The following is a 24,171-nucleotide window of genomic DNA, read 5'->3' as shown; positions in this document are numbered from 1 at the left end:
TATGACTAAAGCAGATGGCCGAGGACCGTGGGGCGGAAACGGCACACAGAGGCCGCCTTCTCTCCTCTTGTGTATCTGATATCTTCCATGATGGAACCTGAGGCGGGAGGTGACAGACTGCACTGCCATCTCAGTCCTGGCTTCTTCTGGCCCACGGAAGACCGGCCTACTCTGGGTAGGGTTTCTTATTTGAAGTTCTTATGTTCACTTTGCCCTCAGGTTTCCTTCTCCTGCTTGTTCTCTGGAATTGGGATGTTGTACCAACTAAAAGAGAACTAAGATTCATTTTTAAGTTATAATCTTATTGAGAACAGAGAAAATCACAGAGCAGCAGCGGTCACTGCTTTCTAGTTTGTATGGATTCTGATCATCTAGCTAGCAAACTCTTTAAGTACTTTCTAAGACACAGACATAGCAGTGAAAAAAATGCTTTGCAAATATAAGCAACAAAGGAGCCATTTGGAATCACTCCAAAAGCTAATTATCTTTTAGGGAGGGCTATTTGAGCCAACTGTAATCAACAATTACAGGGTTTCTTTTTAACTCCTTTTCCATGAATTACATTCAAATTGCTAAAAATTCAGAAATGAAATAGCCTGAGCAATATTTCTGCCCTGCTGGGTTTCTCCCTCTCTCTCTTTAAATCAAGAGCAAAAACAAAATTATTTACTTACCCACTTTCTATTATAAATCCCATTAAAAGGAGGGAAACCACTAAAATGTTTGCTAACAGAACGGAACGTGCAACACAGGGAAGTGAAGTTCCGTGTAAATAATGCAGTGATTCGTTTTTACTGGGAACCCAGGAAAGACTGAAGGACTGTTCCACAGCTGGAAGCGGTGGCTCATGCTTAGAATCCCAGAACTTGGGAGGCTGAGGCAGGAGGACCACTGCGAGTTTAAGGCCAGCCCGGGCTACTGTCATGATTACACCGTGGTGACTTCTGTTCAGTTAAACAGGACACATACCATCCGCAGAGTCACAAGGACTGTCGAGGTCAGCAGGCAGTAGGTGACTCCAGCCATCCTAACTGGAGAAAGACCGAGCAGCCTCCTCTGATGAGGAAGCAACCTTTGTGTGCTCTGACATGGAAGGAAAGCTAACTGTGAAAGTCCTACTAAGCTTACATATCTGGTACAGGAAGTGGCATGGGACCGAATCAGGCCAGAAAAGTGGCATCTACAGAAGCCCTGACCTCCAGTGCAACTCCTGGAGATTCTGTTACCAGGAGGTCATGAGGGCGCTGTCGTGGTTTGAACTTGAAGTGCCACCCACAGGCTCACTGGTTCCCAGTCACCAGTGCTGCTCTGGGAAGTTGTGGAAGCGTTCGCAGTGGGTTACTAGAGGTGAGCCTTTGTGACCTACAGCTTGGCCTGGTTTCTGGCCTCTCCCTCAGCTCCCTGGAACAGCCGGCCACCACTTGCTCCCAGAGCCATGGATTAAGTTACCCCACAAAGCTTTCCTTGGAAAGCTTGGGGCAAAATAAGCCTTTCTGCCCTTCAGCTGTTTCTGAAAGGGTTTTGCTCCAGTGTCAAGAAAAATAACTAACACAGAGAAAGTCTCATACATCGGGACTGCTTCCTTACAAAATCGACGTCAGGGCTGGGAGAGCCGAAACACTGCTGTCCATGCAAGCAGGAAGCCCGGAGTCATCACCCAGCACCCAGGTGAAGCTGCGCCCGGCACTCGACGCTCTATGATCCCACCACCGAGGGCAGAGTCCGGCAGTCCTGGGGTTGCCTGCCAGTCAGCTCAGCCCAGTCTACCTGTCCAGTTCATGGCTGTGAGAAGTTCTACCTCAAAAACAAGGTAACCAGCACCTGAGGAAAGACGCCTGAAGGTACCCTCCATATGCATACACATACCCGCCTGCCTGCACCACACACACACACACACACACACACACACACACGCACACACACGGGAAAACACCAGAACCTGGAGAGAGCAACTCAGGAACAGACATCTCACGCTTACCAACTCTGATGCCATCTTACTGTGGGACTTCCAACCTGAAGAATTAGGAGGGACTTCGGTCTGTGGCTCACGGCACACAGTTTGAAGAATACTGTCCTGTTGTCCTAACAGATAAATGCAGGACTGTGCAGCTAAGGCTGACTGGCAAACCCAAGTGACCAATTTGGAAGCCGTAGGACAGACCCCATGGAGGCCGTGCAGACAGCCAAGTCGGGTGATCATGAGCTGGCTCGGCAGAAGAGGAACACACAGGAAAGCTCCGCTAGAGAGGCAGCAGCGTGCCGGGGCAAAGTGTGTACTCCAGGCGGCGTGCTGGAGGCAGGCACAGCTCTTCTAGTGCAGCCACCCCAGAGGAATGCAGATGGCCCAGGGTTCTCCACTGTCGCTGCAGCCTTCCCCCTCATCAGCTGCTTCTGTCAGGGTGTTTGGTCTCAGTGTCAAGAAAAGTAGCTTGTATGGGAGATCTTGAAGTCTGCAACTCAAGAACATAGATGCAGAGGAATAATGGCAGGCGTGGTGGTGCATGTCTGGGATCCCAGTGCAAGGGGGACCAAGGCAGGTGGATTGCTGTGGGTTTGAGTCTAGCCTGGGCTAGTCAGCCCCTGTTTCAAAACTCTGACAGGAGGGAGAAGATGTGAAGATGGGTTACTAGACATTCCACTCTCTCACGCTGTTACAGACTGAATTACCAGAGCTGGATGGTAAATGCTGCTGGCAATGTTTCAGACCTCGCTGAAGAACTGGTACCTCAGGAGTAAGGAGCAAGACCTGAGAATATCTGGCCAAAGTCCTAATTTTGCCATGGATTCTACAAGAGATTGTTGCCATTAGGCCACCAACCAGAAGATTTTGGTGGTGGGATGGTACAGCTAAGACGTCCATGATTAGAGATCCAATGCAGTATCCTGACACTAGGAGCCTGGGTCAGGCACTGGGGTTTGCTGGTGGCATGGGACACGAATGAAATGCTCAGTTGCCACCTGAGTATTTGCTTCCTCTCTCCACCCTGGCTGAGGCTCTGGGTTATGGCGGGAGCTACGTGTGACTGTGGAGCCGACAGGGTCGCCTTGTTCATACACAGGAAGCCCGGCAGATAATAACTACAAAGACAAGCAACGCTGCCCTAAAGCTGAAGGGAAACCACCACAACATTAGAGGACATCACCCCAAAGCTGAGGGGGGTAGTGGTTTGAGAACGGCCCACAGACTCACAGATCGGAACACTTGCTCAGAAAGAAGGGGCTCTGCTAGGAGGTGTGCCCTGTTGAAGTGGGTGTGGCCTGTTGGAGGAAGTGTGTCACTAGGAGTAGGCTTTGAGGTTTCAGAAACTCAAGCCACACCCATGGCTCATTCTCTCTTCTTGCTGTCTGCCCACCTGGCTGCAGAACTCTACTCCCTCTCCAGTACTGAGTCTACCTCACGCTGCCATGCTCCGCACCATGATGGCAGTGGACAAAATGTCTGGACTGCAAGCCAGCCCCAACCAAACGCTTTCTGTTGTGAGAGCTGCTGTGGTCACAGCGTCTCTTCACAGCGGCAGTGCCCCTAAGACAGATGGTCCACCAGGCAGAAAGAGTAGCCACCCAAGAAGCCACAGACCAGAACCATTCCTCCATGAATTGTCACACCTAAAAATACCCAGACAAAGAGCCTGCAGACTGAATGTTGGAGACAGGTCTAAACAGGACAGGCAGCATTACCAGAGAGTTAAATTTGAGATGGCAAGCTGAAGACTGAACGACTGTTTGAAAATGTTTGATACTAACGACATCACAAGGCTTTTATGCTACTTAAGGGTAAGCCAGTGTAAGAGATCTGGGAAACGGTATTCAAGGTCATGAGCACAGACAGGTGTCAAGGGAGTGACAGCGATTTTGACTGGGTACTTACTACAAAAACATGTCAGTCAGATGGAAGACACCCTTGAGTGCTAACCAAGAGGTCTGCATGAGGAAGGAGGCACAGGCCGTGCAGTCCTGCACTAACCCGGCCCTCAGCGCCAAGGGTAAAGAGACAGACAAAGACCCACAACGAAAGGAGAAAGCCCTCACACACCACAAGACAACTCATACAGGCAAAAACAAGTAATGAGGTATACTGATTAAAACACACACACTACCCTGCCAGGGCAAAGATTGCTGCCTAATGTAAACTAAGGTCAAAATTCTGTCATCTCTAAGCCTACAAACAAGCCCAAATAACTCAGCCACTCATCAGGTTTAGTTTTAAGACTTATCATAAGTTGAGGGTTTGTCAACCGTGTTGTATAGTGAGCCCCTGTCCAAAAACAAAAGATTCCCCATGTTTTATAATGTATTACAAAAACATATACACCAAAATAGTAAAGGCTAGTTCCATCAAATGATCATTAAAGTGATATAACATTATAGGGTATTTATAGCATCCGTGATCATGAGAATAGCTGAACATGACAGGCTACTATTTCAGTCACTCCGGAGACTACAGACTGAAGCTATCTGAATCGTAACTGCGACCGTGTCTTAGAGCATTAGCAGCACAGCACAGCACAGCACGTAAGCGTGGGTAAGTGTGGGCACTTCCCAGTGCTCCGGGCACACTCGTCAACACTACTTCCTAACGCCTCTGTGCTCTGCTCTATGGTGCTTTTTTACAACCACTCAATAGATGTGTGTATTACACACCAGCAGCAGCTAATAAAATATTTGCCAAATAAACAGAAACACCGGTGAAAACCATAGCCACAACCCTGCCCAGATGGTCACATGGTGTTGCGGGATATTTGATCCCACTATAAACCCGAAGATTGTGAACTATAAAATCCTGTTTTCTAGTTGTGGTGCTCAGCCCTGGCACATACCTTTAATCCAGGAGCTTTCTGTTCAAAGATTACATTAAATAAAGTTAAACCTAGGTCAAGAGGCGGAGCAAGGAACCAGCTGACAGGGAGTAAACGGGAAGGAGGGGCATTGGGAGAAGGGTCTTTAAGACAGAGCGGAGCGGGAGAGGAGGCTTTGGGCTTTGGGCTTCAGGCTTCTTCCTTCTGGGACACTGGCTAAGGAGGAAGGTCAGCCGGGTGCTTTCTCTGCCTCTCTGAGCTAGTAGGTTACCTCAGCATCTGGCTCCTGAGGCGTCACAGGTAAGATAGAATGGTTGAGATTTTCATGCATTAAAAAACAACATGGTTGAAAAGAAAACATTAAGTGTTTCCCTTTCTGACCTCATACTGGCTAGGTTATGACTATTATTTCCTCGAAGCGCAAAGCCGAACTGTGGTCTAACCTTACTGAACAGGATTCGGCATGGATGAACTCATTTACAAGGAGACCTGCTATTTTGTACAAATGATTTATGGCAATAAAAATGTCCAACAAAACTACTAAGTCCCAAGTGAATTTACGGAATGTACGCCACTGACCTCGTAAGGAAGTAGGGTGAAAAGGAAGCGGGGTTGTCCTGCTCTGAGAAGAGGGGCATAGTTCCTCCCATTATCCACAGGCGGAAATACAAAATGACAGTCACCTGGAGGAAGGAGGAGACCCGATGAAACGTCCACCCGCACCTCTCCCATCTTTGTACACACACTCTGACCCTCTCTCAAGGATGGAGTCAGTTGTCCCCTCCCCTTACGGGTGACAGACAAGCCTGCCTGTGGTAGCTCTGGCCCCAAAGCACAATACCAGCTAAGCTTCCATACTAGGCGAGCAGTAAGCGGCCGCAGCTATGCCTCTGGGTCCCGGGCCTGGAGACTTTGTGCAGCCGTTCGTGACTGATATAACCAGGTCACTCCAAAAACGCTCTGAGAGGGACTTTAGACTGTGTGTCATTTGCACTGCGCCATCAGATCCCCATGTGTGCTCAAAAGTAACATCTACCTCCGGCAAGCCTTCCTCATGAGACGATGCTGGCAGAAAGTGTATTAAACAGCGCGCCCTTGAGTTTAACTGAAAACACCCCTTATTAGCTAGAGTTGCTGCATATATTATATACTTACATAACTGACGACCAAAATGGCCCGTTTTAAAAACGGTCTCAGGGTGAGCAGGAAATTCCTGTTGCTTCCTGTCAAACACCTGAAACAGGAAAGGAAAAATGAGCATCTTAAGAGGAGAATCTGCAGAAATGGGATCCACCACATAAACAAACTGAAGGAGAAAAACCACGTGATCATCTCCTTAGATGCCAAAAAAGCATTTGCAAAATCCAACACCCACTCATGTTTAAAGTCTTAGAGAGATCAGGGCTACAAGGCACATATCTAAACATAGTAAAGACAATATACAGCAAGCCTATAGCCAACATCAAACTAAACGGAGAGAAACATAAATCAATCCCACTGAAATCAGGGATGAGGCAAGGCTGCCCACTCTCTTCTTATCTCTTCAATATAGTACTTGAAGTCCTAGCTAGAGCAATAAGAGAACTAAAGGAGATCAAGGGGATACAAATAGGAAAGGAAGAAATATCACTATTTGCCAATTATATGATAGTATACATGAGTGACCCCCAAAATTCAACTGCAGAATTCCTTCAGCTGATAAACACCTTCAGCAAAATGGATGGATACAAAATTAACTCAAAAAATAAGTGGCCCTCCTGTATACAAAAGACAAAAGGGCTGAGAAAGACACACATGGCATATACTCACTTATAAGTAGATATTAGACATATAGTACAGGATAATCATACTAAAATCTGTACACCTAAAGAAGATAAACAAGAAGAGGTTCTGGGATAAGATGATCAGTCCTTACTCAGAAAGGCAAACAGGGTGGACATAGAAGAGGGAGAACACAGGGAACAGGACAAGAGCCTACCACAGAGGGCCTTGAAAGACTCTGCCCAGCAGATGCTGATGCTCATAGCAAAACTTTGGGCAGAGTTCAGGGAATCTTCTGAAAGAAGGGGGAGATAGAAAGACCTGGAGGGGACAGGAGCTCCACAAGGAGAGCAACAGAACCAAAAAATCTGGGCACAAGGGTCTTTTCTGAGACTGATACTCCAACCAAGGACCATGCATGGAGATGACCTAGAACCTTTGCACAGATGTAGCCCGTGGCAGCTCAGTGTCCAAGTGGGCTTCCTAGAAAGAGGAACAGGGACTGTGTCTGACATGGCTGTCATGACATATGTCAGTGGCTGGCTCTTTGATCACCTCCCCCTGAGGGGGAAGCTGCCTTGTCAGGCCACAGAGGAAGACAAAGCAGCCAGTCCTGATGAGACCTGATAAACTAGGGTCAGATGGAAGGGGAGGAAGACCCCCCCCCATCAGTGGACTTGGAGAGGGGCATGAGAAGAGATGAGGAAGAGAGGGTGGGATTGGGAAGGGATGAGGGAGGGGGCTATAGCTAGGATACAAAGTGAATAAACTGTAATATGTAAAAAAAATATTTTAAAACATAGAAAAAAAAAAGATGAGCATCTGCAGCACAATGCTTGTCTCTGGGCAAACAGTCTGGAAGTATCCGGGAAGGGCTCTGAAGTCGCCCAGAGGCTGGCTTTGGAGCTAGAGCACCTGGGCCCCATTCGACACCCCATTCTGCCACCTGCAACTTGAGAAGCGGGAACAGGTTTCTTCATTTCTCTGTGCGCTCGTTTTGCTCATTTAAAAGGTGGTAACATCTACTCTGTGGAGACACTGCAGGGAATAGAGACACTATATGAAACCAGACCCTGCTTTGTTAGCTCTAATAAACACTGCCTTCCCACCTGTCCCTGACTATGCTGTAGACGCTGGTGTACCTCCTAATGAAGTATGAGGGGCACAATGTCTTCAAAGCATAAACCACCTCACAGTGTCCCTGAAGAACAAGGATGCCAAGATTATGTTCTGGGTGGATCAAAGGCCCCTCTTACACCCTGAAGAATTTGCTCACTTGCTTACTGTCTGTTCTAGGAAACAAATTAAATTGCCAGGATGTCAGCTTCAGGAAGGGCAGAGATTAGCGGCCACCCCGCATCTGCCACAGTTCCCACTGCAGCTTTGTGACCAGCACTGCCTGGCTTCTGTGACCAGAAGCAAGAGCTGAGCTTGACAAGCTCCCTGTGAAAACATAAAGGGTCCACACACCCCTCCGTGCAGCTTGTCCACTTCAAAGCAGAGAAAAGAAGTTGAACCCAATCATGTAATCCCACTGGCATTCCCCTCCTCCTCGGTTTCCCTAATGCTTTTCATTTTTCTTTTACTCCTTTTAATCCGCTTCTCCCTCAAAGGGTTTCTCTCTTAAGCTTTGCATTTAAATGAGGGCCTTTCACTGGAGAGAAAATTTAGTCCAGACGTTGCTTTTCAGTGAAACCCGAGTGGGTTAGCTTCCTGCAGAGGTGGGTCCACCTGAGACTGCTCAAGGAAGATGTGTGGTCCCTGCCGTGGAGCACATGCTTTGTAACTGCAGGAACGACATCTCCACTCAAAAGCAGGTCTCATCCTCCGTGCTCCCTTTGTCCTCTTTCTGGTTCATGCGTGCTCAGAACTGGCTATCCAAGCACTTGATAACTAGCAAAAGTGAGAAGGGGGCAAGCCACCAAATAGTTTGCTACTAACAACTTCTGGACAGGTCCATCTTCTAGAGCAGCAGAAAGTTTGGCATGAGGCCAGGCCAGGAACACTGTGGCTGCCATGGCAGGGTGCATGGCGGCTGGCCCTGCCTGGGCATTAGAGAGTCTGGAATGGTAGAGTGTGAGTGTGTGTGTGTGTGTGTGTGTGTGTGTGCATGCACGTGTGTTCATGCATGTGTGTGTGTGTGCAGGTGTTCTTGCATCTGGATGTTTTACTGGGGTAGCCCAAGACTTCTGTGTTTGGGCAGCTGGGTTACGATTCCCAGAGCAGTAGCACAAAGCCACACATCCTTCTCTGGGTTCTTCCTCCTTGTGACTGTCATTTTCAAGTAAACTAAACCAAGACTATCCCTTGGCACTTCTGTGTCTTGAGAAATGCAGGGTAACTCTCAGCAGGCAAAGGAAACAGACAGGGTCCCAGGTGCTGAGGAGTGAGGCTGGGCCCAGGCTTCCCAGGTGGTTGCTCTTGGAGGCCTCATTGCTAAGCTCCCTCTGCACCGTGTTTCACACTGGAAAAACTAGACATGGCTTTCCTTTCCATAAAACAAGCCACAGAGGCTTTTCTTGAGGTTAGACTTAGATTGCGCTGCCATACATCATCCTTGATGGTTTGCTATGACGGCTATTTTCAGTAGCCGCATTTATATTGTGTTCTCTGGTTCCAACATTCTTGGTGGAATTCCATTTCCACAGGAAGGTGGGCTAAGGGCACCAGATAATTTACTCTCAAAATATAACATCCCAAAGTCACATAAGCCAAAAATGGTACAGAGATTCTTAGTGGAGAAGCAGTATGTCAAGGTTTCTATTTTAAGCCGTAGAGCCACAGTAAATGAGAAAACGAGACATATGACAGGGCGCCATTTCTGGAGAATCACTGGACAGGTGGAAAGCGTGCCACAGGCTCTGTTCTCTACATTTCCTCCTCCACTCCACCCCAGACAGGAGGCTCTCCCCACTGGCGACTTCTTACAGCCGATGGGGAGACCTGAGCAATGGCCAACATCAACAGTGGTAAGAACAAGCAACAGTACACGCCAGACCTGTGTTCTGGGTGAAATGTGATGGCCTGTTTACCCTTCAGAGTAATTCCATGAGACCAGAAAAGTAGAATAATTTTTAAACCTGATTTCTCAGTGATGCATTTCAATCATAAGAAAAACATGCCACTACAACATTTTATTTACTTGTTTTGTGCTTCTTTATTTGTGAGACAGGGTGTCACTAAGTAGTCTGTTGTACTGCCCTGGCACTCAGTATGTAGCACAGGATGGCCTCATGGCAATCATCCTATCCCAGCCTCTATTATACTAGGGCTACAGACGTGTGCCACCAAACCTGGCTATCGACACTTGAATTTTAGCCAAATTCTCCATGGAGTTTGCACATTCCTTAGAAAGCAGCAACAATAACAAAGTCCAAGCCCCCACGAAAGCACTGGAATAAGAACCTCGGATCCAGGCTTCTGTCCTTTGTGCTCATGGCTCACATCAAGACTACTGGCTCCTGCTTTCTTCCTCTATTAAAAAAATAAAAATAAAACTATCTAAATAGCCTCAGAGCCCCTAAAAGATTGTAATTTCTAGATGTTTTTTTTTATCAGTGATGACATCACAAATAACTGGAAAAATAATAATAACTGGAATAATAATAAATAACTGGGGAAAAAAAACACAAAGAAACCAAGTTTCAAGAGAAAAGATGCCATGGCACCCATGAAGGAAACATTAGCAGATACTCCGCTTTGAAGAGGTAACTGAAAGCTCAGTGTACACAGTGACTTAGCACTGGCACGGGAGACTGTTGTTGTACAGTGACTTAGCACTGGCATGGGGGACTGCTGTCAAATGAAGCATTTTATCCACCTTTAGATCAAGATTACCCGAAGTGAGTTCCTTAACTTATGCTCTCTCACATCCCAGCCTTCCATCTGCAAAGCAGGTACCTTTGACTGCAGACTGACAACTCTCTGCCCATCCAGGGTGCCCTTTCCATTCTCAGCTCAACTCCAAGCTGAAAGCTGAGCATGCTGAGAGATACTTTCTGGAATTTTGACTTTGAAGACATGTTCTCCAGGACCTTGAACTTAGCATGTTCTAAAATGTCTCTACATTCTTGCTTCTTAGACTGAGCATGCTCAGGAATGCACCCACCTCTGTGGTTTGTCATCTCAGAGGCTTACTGCTGAACTCACCCTTTCTTGTTCTTTCTGAACTTTGGGCTGGCTGGTTCAGCTCAACTGTTCTGGCTCAAACTCCTCTCCCAGCTGACCGATTCTATCTGGGTTTTCTCTCAGCCTCTGAATTGCTCTGCTTGGCCTCAAACTAACTCCAGCCATTTTTTCTAATCTTCTGGCTCCTTCTCATTCTCTGGCTCATTCAGTCTTCATCTGAGTTCTCTCTCTGCAACCTGTCTCTCTATTAAAGTCCTGGTAAAAACCTCCTTTCTCTTTCTGCATTGTTTCTTAAGTAGCTTTCCTTCCCTCTCTCATCTCATGAGTTGGGCGTATCCCATTCTGTCAAGTCTTTCTCTGATTCGTCACTGTTTCTGCCACTCAAATAGATATCACTTTCAAACATGGGTGCTTCCTTCTATAAACTAACTTTACCTTCATTGTGTGGGATTAACGGCGTGCACCACCACACCTGGACCTAAGCTTTTCTTTACCTGAAACTTGCTCTACACCAGGCTGGCCTTGAACTCATTTCTGCTTGCCTCTGATTAAAGGCATGTCTGTTTGTATTCCAGCCAGAGCACACAGACTAGGTCTTTGGGTGTGATCTCCTGCCAGAACAGCCATGTTCTGAATTAAAATTCTTCCACAACTATTTTTGTACATATGAGTTCAAGTTCTGAAAGACCTTTCAATGAGCATCCATCAAAGGTCAGTGCGTGAAGGGGTGCTGAGGTTGAAGCTTTATGCTTTCCTACGTAAGGGGTGACTTAGAACATCCAAGTGGGAAACCACAGGAGAGGAGGCTGGGTTGACAAAGTCACTGAGCCACGAAATGTCGGGCCAGCCAGCCTCACAGAGGTGAACAGGAAGCAGCAGAGGACACTGGAGTGCACAGTGGAAACTATAGCTGATATCTGGGAGGAGAGAAGATGAAGAGGGTAAAGTCAGCCATGAGTGTAATCCCAGCACTCAGGTGGCGCATGCCTGTGATCCCAGCACAGAGGAACGCGTATCTCTCCAAATCAAGTCCAGGACAGCCAAGACTACACACAGAAGCCCAGTCTTGAAAAAGAAAGAGAGAGAGAGAGGGAAGAGGGAAAGAAAGAAAATTAAAGTGCTTACAATGGTATAGGCACTTTGTCTCTAAACTTAGGGGCCTGAGTTCAATTCCCAGGCCCCCACAACAGGAGAGCCTGAACTCCCGGGAGTACCGTGCACACGCACGCCCACTACAGAAAGAAAAGGAATAGAACGAAGAGTATGAAACATGTATTCGAGTGAGTTCTCTTGATCTACAGCCTGCGCTGTCTCTGGAGGGAGGCAGCACTTTCCTCTCGTCTCTCGGCCAAGCACAGACGCTGCTAGGCTCAGCAGCGCTGGCAGGAAGGCCCCAGGGCCCTCTCAGCTCCGCTCTTCCGGCCTCCTCCCAGCAGGGGGCGCCAGGAAGTCCCGCCCCGGAAAAGGACCCGGATGGGCGTGGCCTCTCCAGCCGCGCGCGCACGCCCCCGGCCTCACTCGGTCGTGCTGCGGGAAGGGGACGGGCCTGCTGCCGCCTGCTTCGCCATGGCTCGCGGTCCCAAGAAGCACCTGAAGCGTGTGGCCGCTCCGCGCCACTGGATGCTGGACAAGCTGACCGGCGTGTTCGCGCCCCGCCCGTCCGCCGGGCCGCACCGCCTGCGCGAGTGCCTGCCGCTCGCCATCTTCCTGCGGAACAGACTCAAGTACGCCCTGACGGGCGACGAGGTGAAGAAGATCTGCATGCAGCGCCTCATCAAGGTGGACGGCAAGGTCAGAACCGACGTGGCCTACCCGGCGGGCTTCATGGATGTCATCAGCATCGACAAGAGCGGCGAGAACTTCCGCCTGGTCTACGACACCAAGGGCCGCTTCGCGGTGCACCGCATCACGCCGGAGGAGGCCAAGTACAAGCTGTGCAAGGTGCGCCAGGTGTTCGTGGGCACCAAGGGCATCCCGCACCTCGTGACGCACGACGCCCGGACCATCCGCTACCCGGACCCGCTCATCAAGGTCAACGACACCGTACAGATCTCGCTGGCCACCGGCAAGATCACCGACACCATCAAGTTCGACACCGGCAACCTGTGCATGGTGACGGGAGGCGCCAACCTGGGGCGCGTCGGCGTCATCACCAACCGCGAGCGCCACCCCGGCTCCTTCGATGTGGTGCACGTGAAAGATGCCAATGGCAACGGTTTCGCCACGCGCCTCGCCAACATCTTCGTGATCGGCAAAGGCAACAAGCCGTGGATCTCCCTGCCCCGGGGGAAAGGCATCCGGCTCACCATCGCCGAGGAGAGAGACAAGAGGCTGGCGGCCAAGCAGAGCGCGTGAAGGGACCCTGAGGGACGCTGGGGGCCTTTGTTTGTTTACACTTCAAGTAGAGCAGTATGTTGAATTAAAAGGAAGCACGCTTCATTGTGGTGCCCTGTGTTTCTTCCCGTGCCACACTGGCGCATCGTGGGGAACTCCCCAGATGTGTTACCTCGTTTTGAGAAAGAGATGGGAACATGCAGGGCTCAGCTACCCATGCTGGGGACAGCCCTGGCACTTCAATGTGCCAGGGTTAGGGTCAGGGTCCGGTGCTTAGGTAGCAGTGAAATCAGGAAAACGTCAGACTTGTAAAGTCAGCCTCCTTACCAGCAAGCATCCACAAACAGTAGAGAACCCCAGAAGTTACCCAGAATAAAAAGTCGATCATTAGAGAAAATGCTGAAATGCCATCCCTAACCTGTAGTCAGTCCATTGTGTATGACGTCAGCACTAAGCTTTCTGTTGCCAGGGTTTTCTTTAAAACACAAGTATAACTGTAATCTTCTCTTTCAGAAAAACCGTAAGTTTACAGAAGCAGCAAACCCAACACAAGGAAAATAAAACTGAAGCAAGGCTTACCAAGAAACTAAGTGCATTATCAGAGCATACAGTTATCATCAGAACAGCAGCTTATAGGAAAAATGAAATTTCATTTCTTAGCATTTTAATGTCAATGAGCCAGAAAAGTTAAATAATAGCTTTCCTATTTTGCCCTTTTGCTAGCTAAAAGATTTCCAGAGCAGTTTTATGGTATTGACTAGAGAAAGAATACTTGAATTTTAGATGTTTGTGAACTCCCAGTTAAAGGAAACTAAAGATTTTTGGTTTGTTTTCTTCCACTTCAGAGCATACTTAGTGAATACACATCCAAAGATGGGAGTTAGCGCAGGTGCCCAGGGAGGGCGGAGGCTGGCAGATCCTCTGAAGCGGGGGTAATAAGCAGTTGTAAGCTACCTGACCTGTGAGTAGAAACTTGGGTCCTCTGCAGAGAGCAGTGTCTGCTAACCACTGAGCCACCTCTAGTCCCAAAGATAAGGATTTTATTTGCAAAGAGATGATTTTTGATTCTACATTAGAGCTGAGTCCCTTTAAATGAACTGGCATCTGATTAATTTGCTAATGTTATACCCAAACTTAGGTCACTGGTCAGTGTTTCTTTTTATTGCTGAAGACACTAATCAGCTTTGTGGGAAGATGGGATGGTTGTGGGTGCAGCTTGCTATAGCTTGCCTAGCACACGGAATGAGTGGGTTCTGTTTTCTTTTTCAAGACAAGGTTTCTTTGTGTAGCCTTGGCTGTCTTGGAATTCAGAGATCCACCTGCCTCTGCCTCCCCAAGTCCTGGGATTACAGGCGTGTACCACTGCAGCTGGCAAGGGTTGTTTTTTAATTATATTTGAGTGTTTGCCTGCATGTATGTGCAACACCTTCTGCCTGGTTCCCTTAAAGACCAGAAGAGGCTGCCTTGGGACTGGAGCCAGATGGTTGGTAGAAAACGAACAGGTCCTGTGTAAGATCCATAGGTCCAGTTCAGAGGAAGGCTTGGGTCAAGCCTCACCGTGGAGATCGGTTCTCTGTCCCCAGTGTCTGCGCTGGCAGAGCCATCTTGCCAGCCCCATTCGAGATTTCAGTTGCTAACACCGTGAAATAATCTCTAGAGGCAGACCTGGATTTAAATCCTGGCTACTTCCACCTGGGTACAGCTGCAGCTTGGAGCAAGCGCAGGAACACGATCCAAACAAGGGGGGCAGAAATGCGCACGCACACACAGTGGTTAGCAGTGTATTCCAAAGGTCAGGGCAATCATCCTCGTGAATACACAGACCTTTTCCCCAAGTCATCAGTAACATAGAAAAGCCTAGTTCAGAGATGTTATTCTGTGTTCAGTAAAACTTACAGCTATTTGTTTTTGAGACAAGGTACCCTGTCCCTGGAGAGTTAACTTGGCTGTGCGGCCAAGAGCGTCTGATTCTTCTGTGGGCTGAGATTATAGGCTTCTGTCCAGCAGCCAGGCTAACCCAGCCAGTCTTTCCAGTCCCCTGGCTCTGGGGATCACGTCTCAGCCTCCCAGGGCCGGATTGCAGGTCTGTGCGGTACTAAGGACTGACTCTAGGGCTTCCTAAACGCTAGGCCGGCACGTCACCAACACAGCTGCACCACTGGCTCGTACCGGACTTCAAACGGTTAGGGCCTGGAGACAGACCTCGGTTTCTTAGAGCGCTTGCCCAGCACGCACAAGACGCCTGGCTCAATCCCAGCCCGGGGAAAATGGACGTGCGGAACAAGGGTCCTTGCGGGCGTGCTTAGGAAAGCCCCTCTTCCCGGAGCCTCGGGGAACAGCCGGTTGGCAGAGGACTGGAGGTGCTCGGCCATCCCAGCATCTGCCCCGGAACTTGGACCTTCCGCCTTCATTTAAATTAGAGAAAATAAGCCAAGACCTTTCTTGTCTAACAGCACCTAAGCCAAGGTCCCAAGGGCATTTTTACTCAAATAGCACGCGCCCACGTGCAGCTCTGGGCTCTCAGAGACAGTGCCTTGCTGCGTAGACCAGACTAGCCAGAGAGCCGCCTGCCTCAGCCTCCCGAGTTCCAGGGTAACGGCGTCGACCACCGGCCTGCGTCGACAGCGAACGCGAACCAGGATGCTGAGTCGGAGTTCCTTCCTTTCGTGTATGGCACGCGCGTGGGCGCAGGCAGGCTGTTGGCAGCCAGGTTTTGTTTTGTTGCCTGCGCGTCCTTGTGCGCATGCGTGTTAACTGCGGGCGGTGTCTGGAGGCATCTTCACTGAGGCAGGGCCTCGCAATCAAACCCGAGCGCGGATTCGGCGCGTTTCCAGGCCTCCTGCCTCATCAGGTCCAGCCTCCCAAGGCTGGGATTGCAGGCAGCCGCCCGGCACACCCAGGGTCCAGTCGGGTCTTCGGGACCCGAACTCCGGCCTAACACGTCCACAGACCACTACGTCCTGGGCCAGGCGCGAGGATTGCCGGGTGACTGCTGGGCCGCCTCCTGCGTGCGCCCTCCTCCCGGCGTCCCACGCTCTTGAAGCCACCCACTGCGGTGAGCCCCGCGTGAATGCTCACGGCCCAGCTCCGTTCTTGAACATTAATTACGGGTGGAAGTGCACAGTTGGCCCAGCCTTATCTGAGCACGTCCGCACCCAGCACCTTACCGCACACCGCCCTGCTGACCCTGCTCCAGTTTAGGAGGTGCAGGAAACCTCCGTAACGTCGAGGCCGCGCCCTTTCAGCGTAAGAATCTTTCTGACAAAAGGCTATTAGAGCGCTTTTGTAATAGCTAGTGAGAATGGGAAGGAGGGGGTACTGCCTCTGAGGACCAAGTCTGCAGGCGCATTCTGTGCTTTAAACATACGGCTTTTCTTAGGAGATGGGAGAAAAACACGTAATTGGAATCTCAAAATAGCGTAAACCAAGCACCAGGCAATGTAGGAGATGGGAATCTCTATTTATTTATAAGCCCAATTACTAAGGCATATTGCTTTAGCATCTTGTATATGAAGTGTGACGATAAAGAAATGAGATCTGGCTTTTTGTTGTTTGGTTCATAAACTGGCACTGATGGAATTTTCAAAATAAGAGTTTCTAAACAATATTAAAGAATTCAGAATGAGTGGAACAAGTTTATAGCTATGACCTTTTCCAAAGATAAAACTGGGCTGCTGCTGTGTAGCTGACTTCCGTGCTGAGACCAGTCCTAACACGTGAGCCGCACAGCTCACACAGTGTTAACCTGACAGGAAACTCAAATGGTGGAGAACACATACCCCCATCTTTTTAGTTTTATACGTCCTGGGAGCCATAGTTGAGTGGCAGAGCTCTTGCTTGCGTGCTCAGTCTCTGGATTACAATACGAAAGCCCTTCACATATAAATGTTATCTGGCTGCGCTGGGCGTGGGAGACGCTATCCTTCGAGAGTGGGATCAGTAACTAGGGAGTGGGCTCACTGGTGATTTATTCCACTGAGATCTGCCATAACTGCCCCCAGTTCCCTTTCCAGGGGACCTGGAGCCCTCCTCTAGCTCTGAGGGAAGTCTCACATATGGGTCACACATACATGTGAATAAAAATTTAAAAAACTAGACCACCTGGTCTAAGATGAATGGGCAAAGCTATCTCCCCTCCCTCCCTCCTCTCTCCTCCTCTTCCTGAAGCTTTCCTTGCTTTCATCCTTTCTGAGGTACGAATGTTAGGATATAGAATGTCACGAATGCTAGGCAACCGTTCTACTAATGAACTATATATCCCCAGCCCTACTTTTACTTTAAAAAAAAAAATCTTATTTGTCAGTTGCCTGTGTGTGTGTGTGTGTGTGTGTAAGTAAACATATTCAGGCCCCCAAACCCTTCTCTTCCCAGCTCTCTTTTGTACTTTGTGTTTTGAGGCAGGTTTTTATTAGGGTGTGCAGGATGGCCTTGAACTCACTCTGTAGCTCAGGTTGGCCTCAGTGTTTGATCCTCCTGCCTCAGCTTCCCGAGATCCTGGGATTACAGGGTTGTGCTGCCAGACAAGTTTGAGAAGTCTATCGCTATTCCCCCCAGACAGAGAGAGAAGGCAGCAACAGGCCAAGGGAACAGTTCCAACTGGGTGTAGCTGGGTGAGCCGGTGAGTTTATGGGGACTCACAGGAGGATTCTAGATGCAGTCACGGAAGGCGCCCGGGCAGCAGCCCATCAAAGCGTCTCCTGTACAGCAACCGTCGGCTGCTCACACATCCCAGGAAGATGCCCAGGCACCTGCCCTCCTGCCCTTTTGGGAGACAGTGTTAATGAGCCCGATATAGCCAGGTTCGTGTGAGTAAGCAGGGGTCTGCAACAGCTCTGGCTAGCCTCAGTGCAAAGCACTGCCCATCCCAAGCGCTCTGAGATGAGCCAGTGAGCTGGCATGCGACACCACTACTCTGGACACAGCTTCCAAGCTAACCATTCTCACTGCCTCGACAGTGTCGCCACGAGAATGTGAGCTGGCTCTCAAAGCACTGGCATGTGCTCTTTTGAATAAGGTGTCTTCCTCCTTGCCTGCCCACACCACACACTTCCTTTATTCAAGTTTTTTCTCTCAATAGCTTCATTATTTCACTTTTCTCAATTCTGTGTGGAGGAATTTTAATCCAGCAACATGGCTACTCTGACTAGAATACAGACATGCTTTTAGCACACACCTTTAATCCCTCTGGCTGGAATGCAAACACGCCCTTAAGTATACACCATGTTTGAAAGGAACATCTAATTCAAGGGCAGACAGTGATGAATGAAAGATTTGACAGAATGGCCATAGATAAAAGATGTTCAACTCTGAGAACAGAGAGGAAAGAGAGGTGACTTAAAAGGGGGTGGCGGGGGAGGTGGGCACAGGGAGGTTATGGGGGAAGCAGTTTTACCATGACAGTTTCACATAGAGAAGTTGCATAAAGAACAAGCTAGACACAGGTACAGACAGAATGAGCTAGAGAACAAGAAGGAGACAGAAGATTAGAGCAGATGGCTTGAGTTAGTTTGAGGCCAAGCAGAGCAATTCAGAGACCGAGAGAAGCCAGATTGAATCAGTCAGCTGGGAGAGAAGTTTGAGCCAGATCAGCCGAGTTGAACCAGCCAGCCAGAGTTCAGGAAGAACTAGAACAGGTGAGCTTATTTAGCAGTGAGTCTCAGAGGCTGAAAACATTCTAGGCTGAGGTTATATTGTATGGAGGCTGGAAGCTCCAGGACTAGGCAGTAAGCCTCCCAGACAAAAACACATCAAATTCAAGTCTTTAGGTTATTTATTGCATGCCTTCTTATATATTAATAGGTGTGTCAAGAAGAACTTGCTTTACATGTTTTCCTTCTGAGGCAAACACTGCTGTGACCTACATAACTGGCAGTGTTATGATTAACTCTGGCCTAACAACCTGTTGACACCCTGGATGGCCATGGTCCACCTCATGTCTACGCACTGCCCCTGTGTCAACTTACGGCATAGGCTGTGCTCTCAGCAAGCTGTTGTAACTCCCACACAGCTGTTCCTCGGGGAACCATTGCTGGGCCCTGCATGCACTACATTCTGGTTACTTCATCAAATTCCCACAAGCCACTGACTTCAGAGGTAAGCTGTCAATAAGGCCCCGCTCCCGCTGAAGGTCTAGGCCAAGGTCCCTGCTGCCCCTTCCAGCTCCCGGCAACACCGGCGCATCCCTCCACTTCCTCTGCCTGCATCTGTGCTCTGACTTCTCCTAACCTGTCCTCTGAGGTTAGACGACAATGCTGAGGAGCAGCAGGGACCCCTCAGGTAATCCAGCAGAGTGCTCTCTCATGACCCAAATAAAGTCACATCACAGGTCCTTAAATTTGTGTGGATGGTTCAGAGAACTGTCACATAATCCACTACGCTATATAAACAAAATCTATTTTAAAGTATGTCAAGAGGCTTGACAAGACCCATATCAAAAAGCAAATAATTGGTATAGCCTTGTGGCTCATCGGTAGTTTCTGATTAGCTGTTGTGGGTTTGATCCCAGCACCAGAATAAAAATAAATTAAGTTTAAAAGACAAAAAAAGGAAAAAGGGAGGTATAGAAGGTCAGCAAAGGGTAAGTCTGAGGTGTATGGAGGTCTGGCATGTTTAATTGTGATGTTTAATGGACATCTTTGCAGTTTAAGGTGACACTTTTAAAATAAAATTCTCTCCTAACATTGACTTGAGCCCTGCCACTCAATAGGAGAATCAGCAGAATCTGTAGGGTTTTATTTGGATTTGACATTCTCCGTTGTAACCTTATTTTTAACTTTCAATTTTTTTTTGTTTTCACTGGAAGGAAAAGATGCTCATTTTAAATGTTAATATGTACAAGCTGCTTTGTTACAGTAAGACCAATGTGGACACACACACACAAAAGACAAATCAGTGTTTCTCCCTTGCTGATTTATCCCTGACTGGAAAATAGCTTTCATTTTAAAACCTAAGTCTTCAACCTGAATTATGGAGGAAAGTTTTGTGATGGATTGGAGTATGGCCCATTGAGAAAATAGGAAGCAGCCTTTTCCTGACTGAAATAAACGTGGCTCACTGAGGCGTGAGCTGGCTGCACTTCCTCCTTTGCGGCTGCCTCAGCCCGTCCCTCCTTGTGACTGATGGCAGTTATTTTCTGACTCCTGTGTCTCTCTAGGGGTATTTTTCCAGAGGAGGTATGTTTGCCTACACCTCAAGCTAGACTAAAGCAAGCCCTATGATGAGCTTCGACAGTACAGCGAGGCAGCCTTTCTTATCACAGCCTTCAGCTCTGAGGCACGGCCAGCATCAATGTGTAGGCCACAGGGCATCTGGAGGACCACGGAAGGGGCTACCCAGAGCTGGCTTAGGGGAGGACATAGTTCTGCTGCTTTGATGCCTTAAAATAAATGACAAAATAATGTATTAGTAAATGTTTCAGAAATGACAACAAATGGAAAAGGTTGTTAGCTTTTGAAACCCAAAACAGTCCAGTTGTGAAACTGGAGCCTCACCAGTACTGGGACGCATCAATGCTTACTGACACCCCAAGAAATCTGAAGAATGTTAAAAGAAATGTTTTGATTTACAAAGATCTGAGGCCACCTCGCTTACCCCAACATAACCTTTTTCCACGCTGTGTCTGTGCGTTGCACAGAAGGGAACCTTTAACACTTGATTTCCAACACAGCAAAGGACTGAGCGGAACATCTGTATTCTTCAGCACCTGTTCTATATCACCTGTTTTCAAAGATGAGCTTGTTACATCTCCTGGATTTTCGGGATTCCAATGTTGTAGTGAGGACCAAGGTGTGAACCTAGGAATTACCGTCAACCTAAAACTCACAGTTGTTGCTGCTTTTGTTTTCTTACAAAAAAAAAAAAAGCATTTTACAATTAAGGCGTATTGGTGCTTTGTCAAGCTATGCTTTTAAGTTTTAAAGTTTATGGGATGCACAGCATGGGTGAAGCTGAGCTTCGACCTCAGCACTGGGAAAAAAACAATAAAACATGTCAGTGTTTTCTTGGGACAATTAACATGTTACACTAGACTGTGAGCAGATATCAGAGTAAAATATGACAAAAAGGAGGTCTTAAGATAAGAAAATATGCCAGACACGGTGAGGCAGGTAGAGCTCTGTGAGTTCAAGGCCAGCCTGGTCTACAAAACAAGTCCAGGACAGCCAGGGCTACACAGAGAACCCTGCCTCAAACAAACAAACAAACAAACAAACAAAGATAGGAAAATATTAAGAAAAAATCTGATATATGCAAAAAGGATCCATATGAATTAATAATCTTTTAAAAACAATTTTTATAATTCACACTCAAAGTATGAAGAACTTACTTCATCATTAATAAACACAGAAGAAATCTTATTCTTTTTAACGGAAAAGTGAAAAGAAAGGCTGTAAAAGCTTTAGAAGATGGGCGCCTATAGAAACACTGTCTTGGAAATCCTCCTCATTCATTGTAGAATTCATTCACTCAGCCATATGTGGCATAGACTGTGAATGCTCTATATCAGAAGAAAGCAAGCCATGGTCCATCCACAGATAGAACCTGGCCTGCTTCATGTTTTTATACATAACTTTTTAAAAATAATTTATTTAATTTTATTTTATGTGCATTGGTTTGAGGGTGTCAGACCACCTTGAACTGGAGTTACAGACAGTTATGAACTGCCATGTGAGTGCTGGGAGTTTAACCTGGGTCCTTGGGAAGAGCAGACAGTGCTCTTAAACACTGAGCCATCTCTCCAGCCCCTATACATAACTTTTTATTGGGATGAAAAAAAAAAAGAACTGTAAACTCCCAGGAAAGTGGGAGATTCCCATTACTGCCTCAGAACTCTGACCTTTTACCTCTGACCTTCCCACCTCATGTTCTGAGAACCTAGGCCCTCAGCCACTTTGGCTGAGTCTTGAGAAAGAGGGGCATGGTTGTCACTAGGGACCCCACTGAAGATTGTGCCCAGTAATTCCAACTGCATCTTCTGTTCCCTATTTATTGCCATGAAAAGAAGCCATGGCCACAAGTGGCCCCTGCTGGACTCCTGGCTTCTGTGCCTTCCCACAACAGACTGTGATCCTCTGGAACCATGAGCCAAAACAAGCCCTTTCCCCTCTTACGCTGTTTCCATTCGGTATTTTGTCACAGGGGAAGAGGCAACGGCTGCACAGCAGCTTCTCAGTGTGCTTGAAAGTAGAATGGATGTAGATGCCAGAGGAGAGGATGGTGCCACGGACCTAACTTGGAATGCAGCTCCTCTGGCTGACCTCTGCTCCTTCCCGCCCAGCCCCCGGCACCAAGCGAGCGTCCTCCTCGGAAACCTGTTCCCCTAGAAACATGCCTCCTCTAGACGTGCCCGCTGGGGTGCTGCATGGCCGTGCAGACACCCTCTCAACCTCTTGACAAGTGACGGAGAATGGCCACCATGAGTGGGACTGGAAGGCTGTTTTCAATAAAGCATCCATGCCTAAAGTCACAAATTAATACACGGCCTGAACCTCCGCCTGAGTCTGCAGCGAAGTGGAGCCCACACAGCACGGGCACAGAAGTGGCGGCACTGTGAGGGCTTTGGTCACATGACCAAGGAGACTCAGTACTGTCAGTGTTCCAGGGTGCCTCTGAGGAGGGGAGAGTAGATGTTGTGGATAAGGTCCACAGCTGCTGGCTGGGGGATTCCTCCTCGCTCTGGGTGCCAATCTCCTGTTCTACTCAGACTTTCAGCTGCCTGGGTGAGGGCCACCGTGCTGCCAAGAAGAATCTGCTTTCCTGAGAACTCACTGAAATATTCACTAATAACTGAATACCCTCAGCACCAATATTTAGAATCCCGGGCTAAACTTCTGAGTACACTCAGTCCAGACAAGGCGGTGCCCACAGTAGAGGCCACGATTTAATCTGGATACGAAGTGCCTTCCAAAGGGTCCATGTCAAAGGTTTGGTCCCCAAAGAGGGACACTCCTAAAGGGTGACAGACAGTGAGGTGAGCCTGTGAGGGCGGGTCTCCTCCTCTAACCTCTTCCTCTTCGATGCCATGAGGTGAACAGCTGTGCCACCATGTGTCCACCACAGTGTATGGGCGCAGAACCAATGGCATCAAAGAAGCCTAGCTGGAAGCTCTGAAGCTGCAGCCTCAGGGTGATCTGGCCTCCTTCTCAATTGCTTTCCACAGGGCAGTGAGATGACCCAGCAGTGAGTAAAGGCCAAACCTGAGAGCCTGAGAGCAATCCCTGGGCCCACGGGGTGGAAGGGAAGAACCTAGAATTGTCCCCTTAGCTCTGTGTGCACACTGTAGCACACGTGAAGGTCTGTGCATGCACACGAACATGTAAACAAATAAAAACACAGTAAGATCTTAACGTGGCTTTCCTCAGCATTTCTCAGAACGACAGCTGCTACCTGACACTCCTAGTACACTACCAGGTCTGATCCCAGCTGCTCTGGAAATGTCTGAGAATAAGTGCCCTGTAATTCTCATGCTCTAAGTCACAGCTGGACATTTTTGAAGAAGGGAAGTCTCATTATTCATCGACTCCAGGTGGAGACCTAACTCCCCCCTAAGGGAGGCATCCCTCAGCCGAGTACTGCATTCTGACACTGAGGCCTGGGCGGGGGCTGGGGACGGAGCTTAGCTGGCAGAGGGCTTTATAAACCTGGCACAGTGTGTGGGCCTGTAATCCCAACACTCTTGAGCTAGAGAATCTGAAGCTCACGGTCATCCTTGGCTGCACAGTGAATCTGAGGCCCGCCTGGGCTGCATGAGAAAAATAGCAACAAAACGAAAACAAAGAGCCTCTGGAATTATTCATTATTATGTCATGAAACTTAGACCAACCCTTCCTCGTCTGGCATGAGTGTGAGGGTGGGGTGTCGGGACCCCATCATATAAACATGAGTATCTGTTACAGAGACCCAAGTCCTATTTCTAAAGCCAAGCGATAAACAGGGGAGGAGAGAGTTAACTCACCCTGAAACCAGCCCTACGCTCCCAGCTGTGAACAATCAGGCTGTCAGCTTCCCTCCAGGAAACTCCTGCTGCTTTATTGGGATGAATGGGAAACAGCATTTTGACTTTTTTGATAGGTGAGGCTGTAAATCCACCATCTAGGCTGAGAGGACCAGCCGGGCTTACTACACAAGCTGCACCTTTAATTACAGACCACACACG

General features: G+C 48.4%; 2 protein-coding genes across 2 annotated transcripts in view; one reads left to right on the top strand and one right to left on the bottom strand.

The window, feature by feature from the left end:
• Positions 1 to 24,171, bottom strand: part of Tmtc1 (transmembrane O-mannosyltransferase targeting cadherins 1) — a gene marked incomplete at its 5' end in the record, with an annotated part of 135,277 nt that overhangs the window by 55,940 nt on the left and 55,166 nt on the right. The window contains 2 exons of the mRNA XM_055605615.1: positions 5,376 to 5,479; positions 5,952 to 6,030. Of these exons, the coding sequence (XP_055461590.1) occupies positions 5,376 to 5,479; positions 5,952 to 6,030 (183 nt within the window). The remainder of the gene's footprint in view (positions 1 to 5,375; positions 5,480 to 5,951; positions 6,031 to 24,171) is intronic.
• Positions 12,170 to 13,124, top strand: LOC129675670 (40S ribosomal protein S4, X isoform-like). Its single transcript, XM_055605652.1, has one exon. It carries the CDS (start codon positions 12,252 to 12,254, stop codon positions 13,038 to 13,040), a length of 789 nt encoding a protein of 262 aa, XP_055461627.1. The 5' UTR covers positions 12,170 to 12,251; the 3' UTR covers positions 13,041 to 13,124.

This window comes from Psammomys obesus, unplaced genomic scaffold (assembly GCF_907164565.1).
Source record: "Psammomys obesus unplaced genomic scaffold, mPsaObe1.curated_primary_1811, whole genome shotgun sequence".
NCBI classification, from domain to species: domain Eukaryota; kingdom Metazoa; phylum Chordata; class Mammalia; order Rodentia; family Muridae; genus Psammomys; species Psammomys obesus.
Note: the sequence above shows the minus strand (reverse complement) of the source record. Positions and strands in the feature narration are given on the sequence as shown.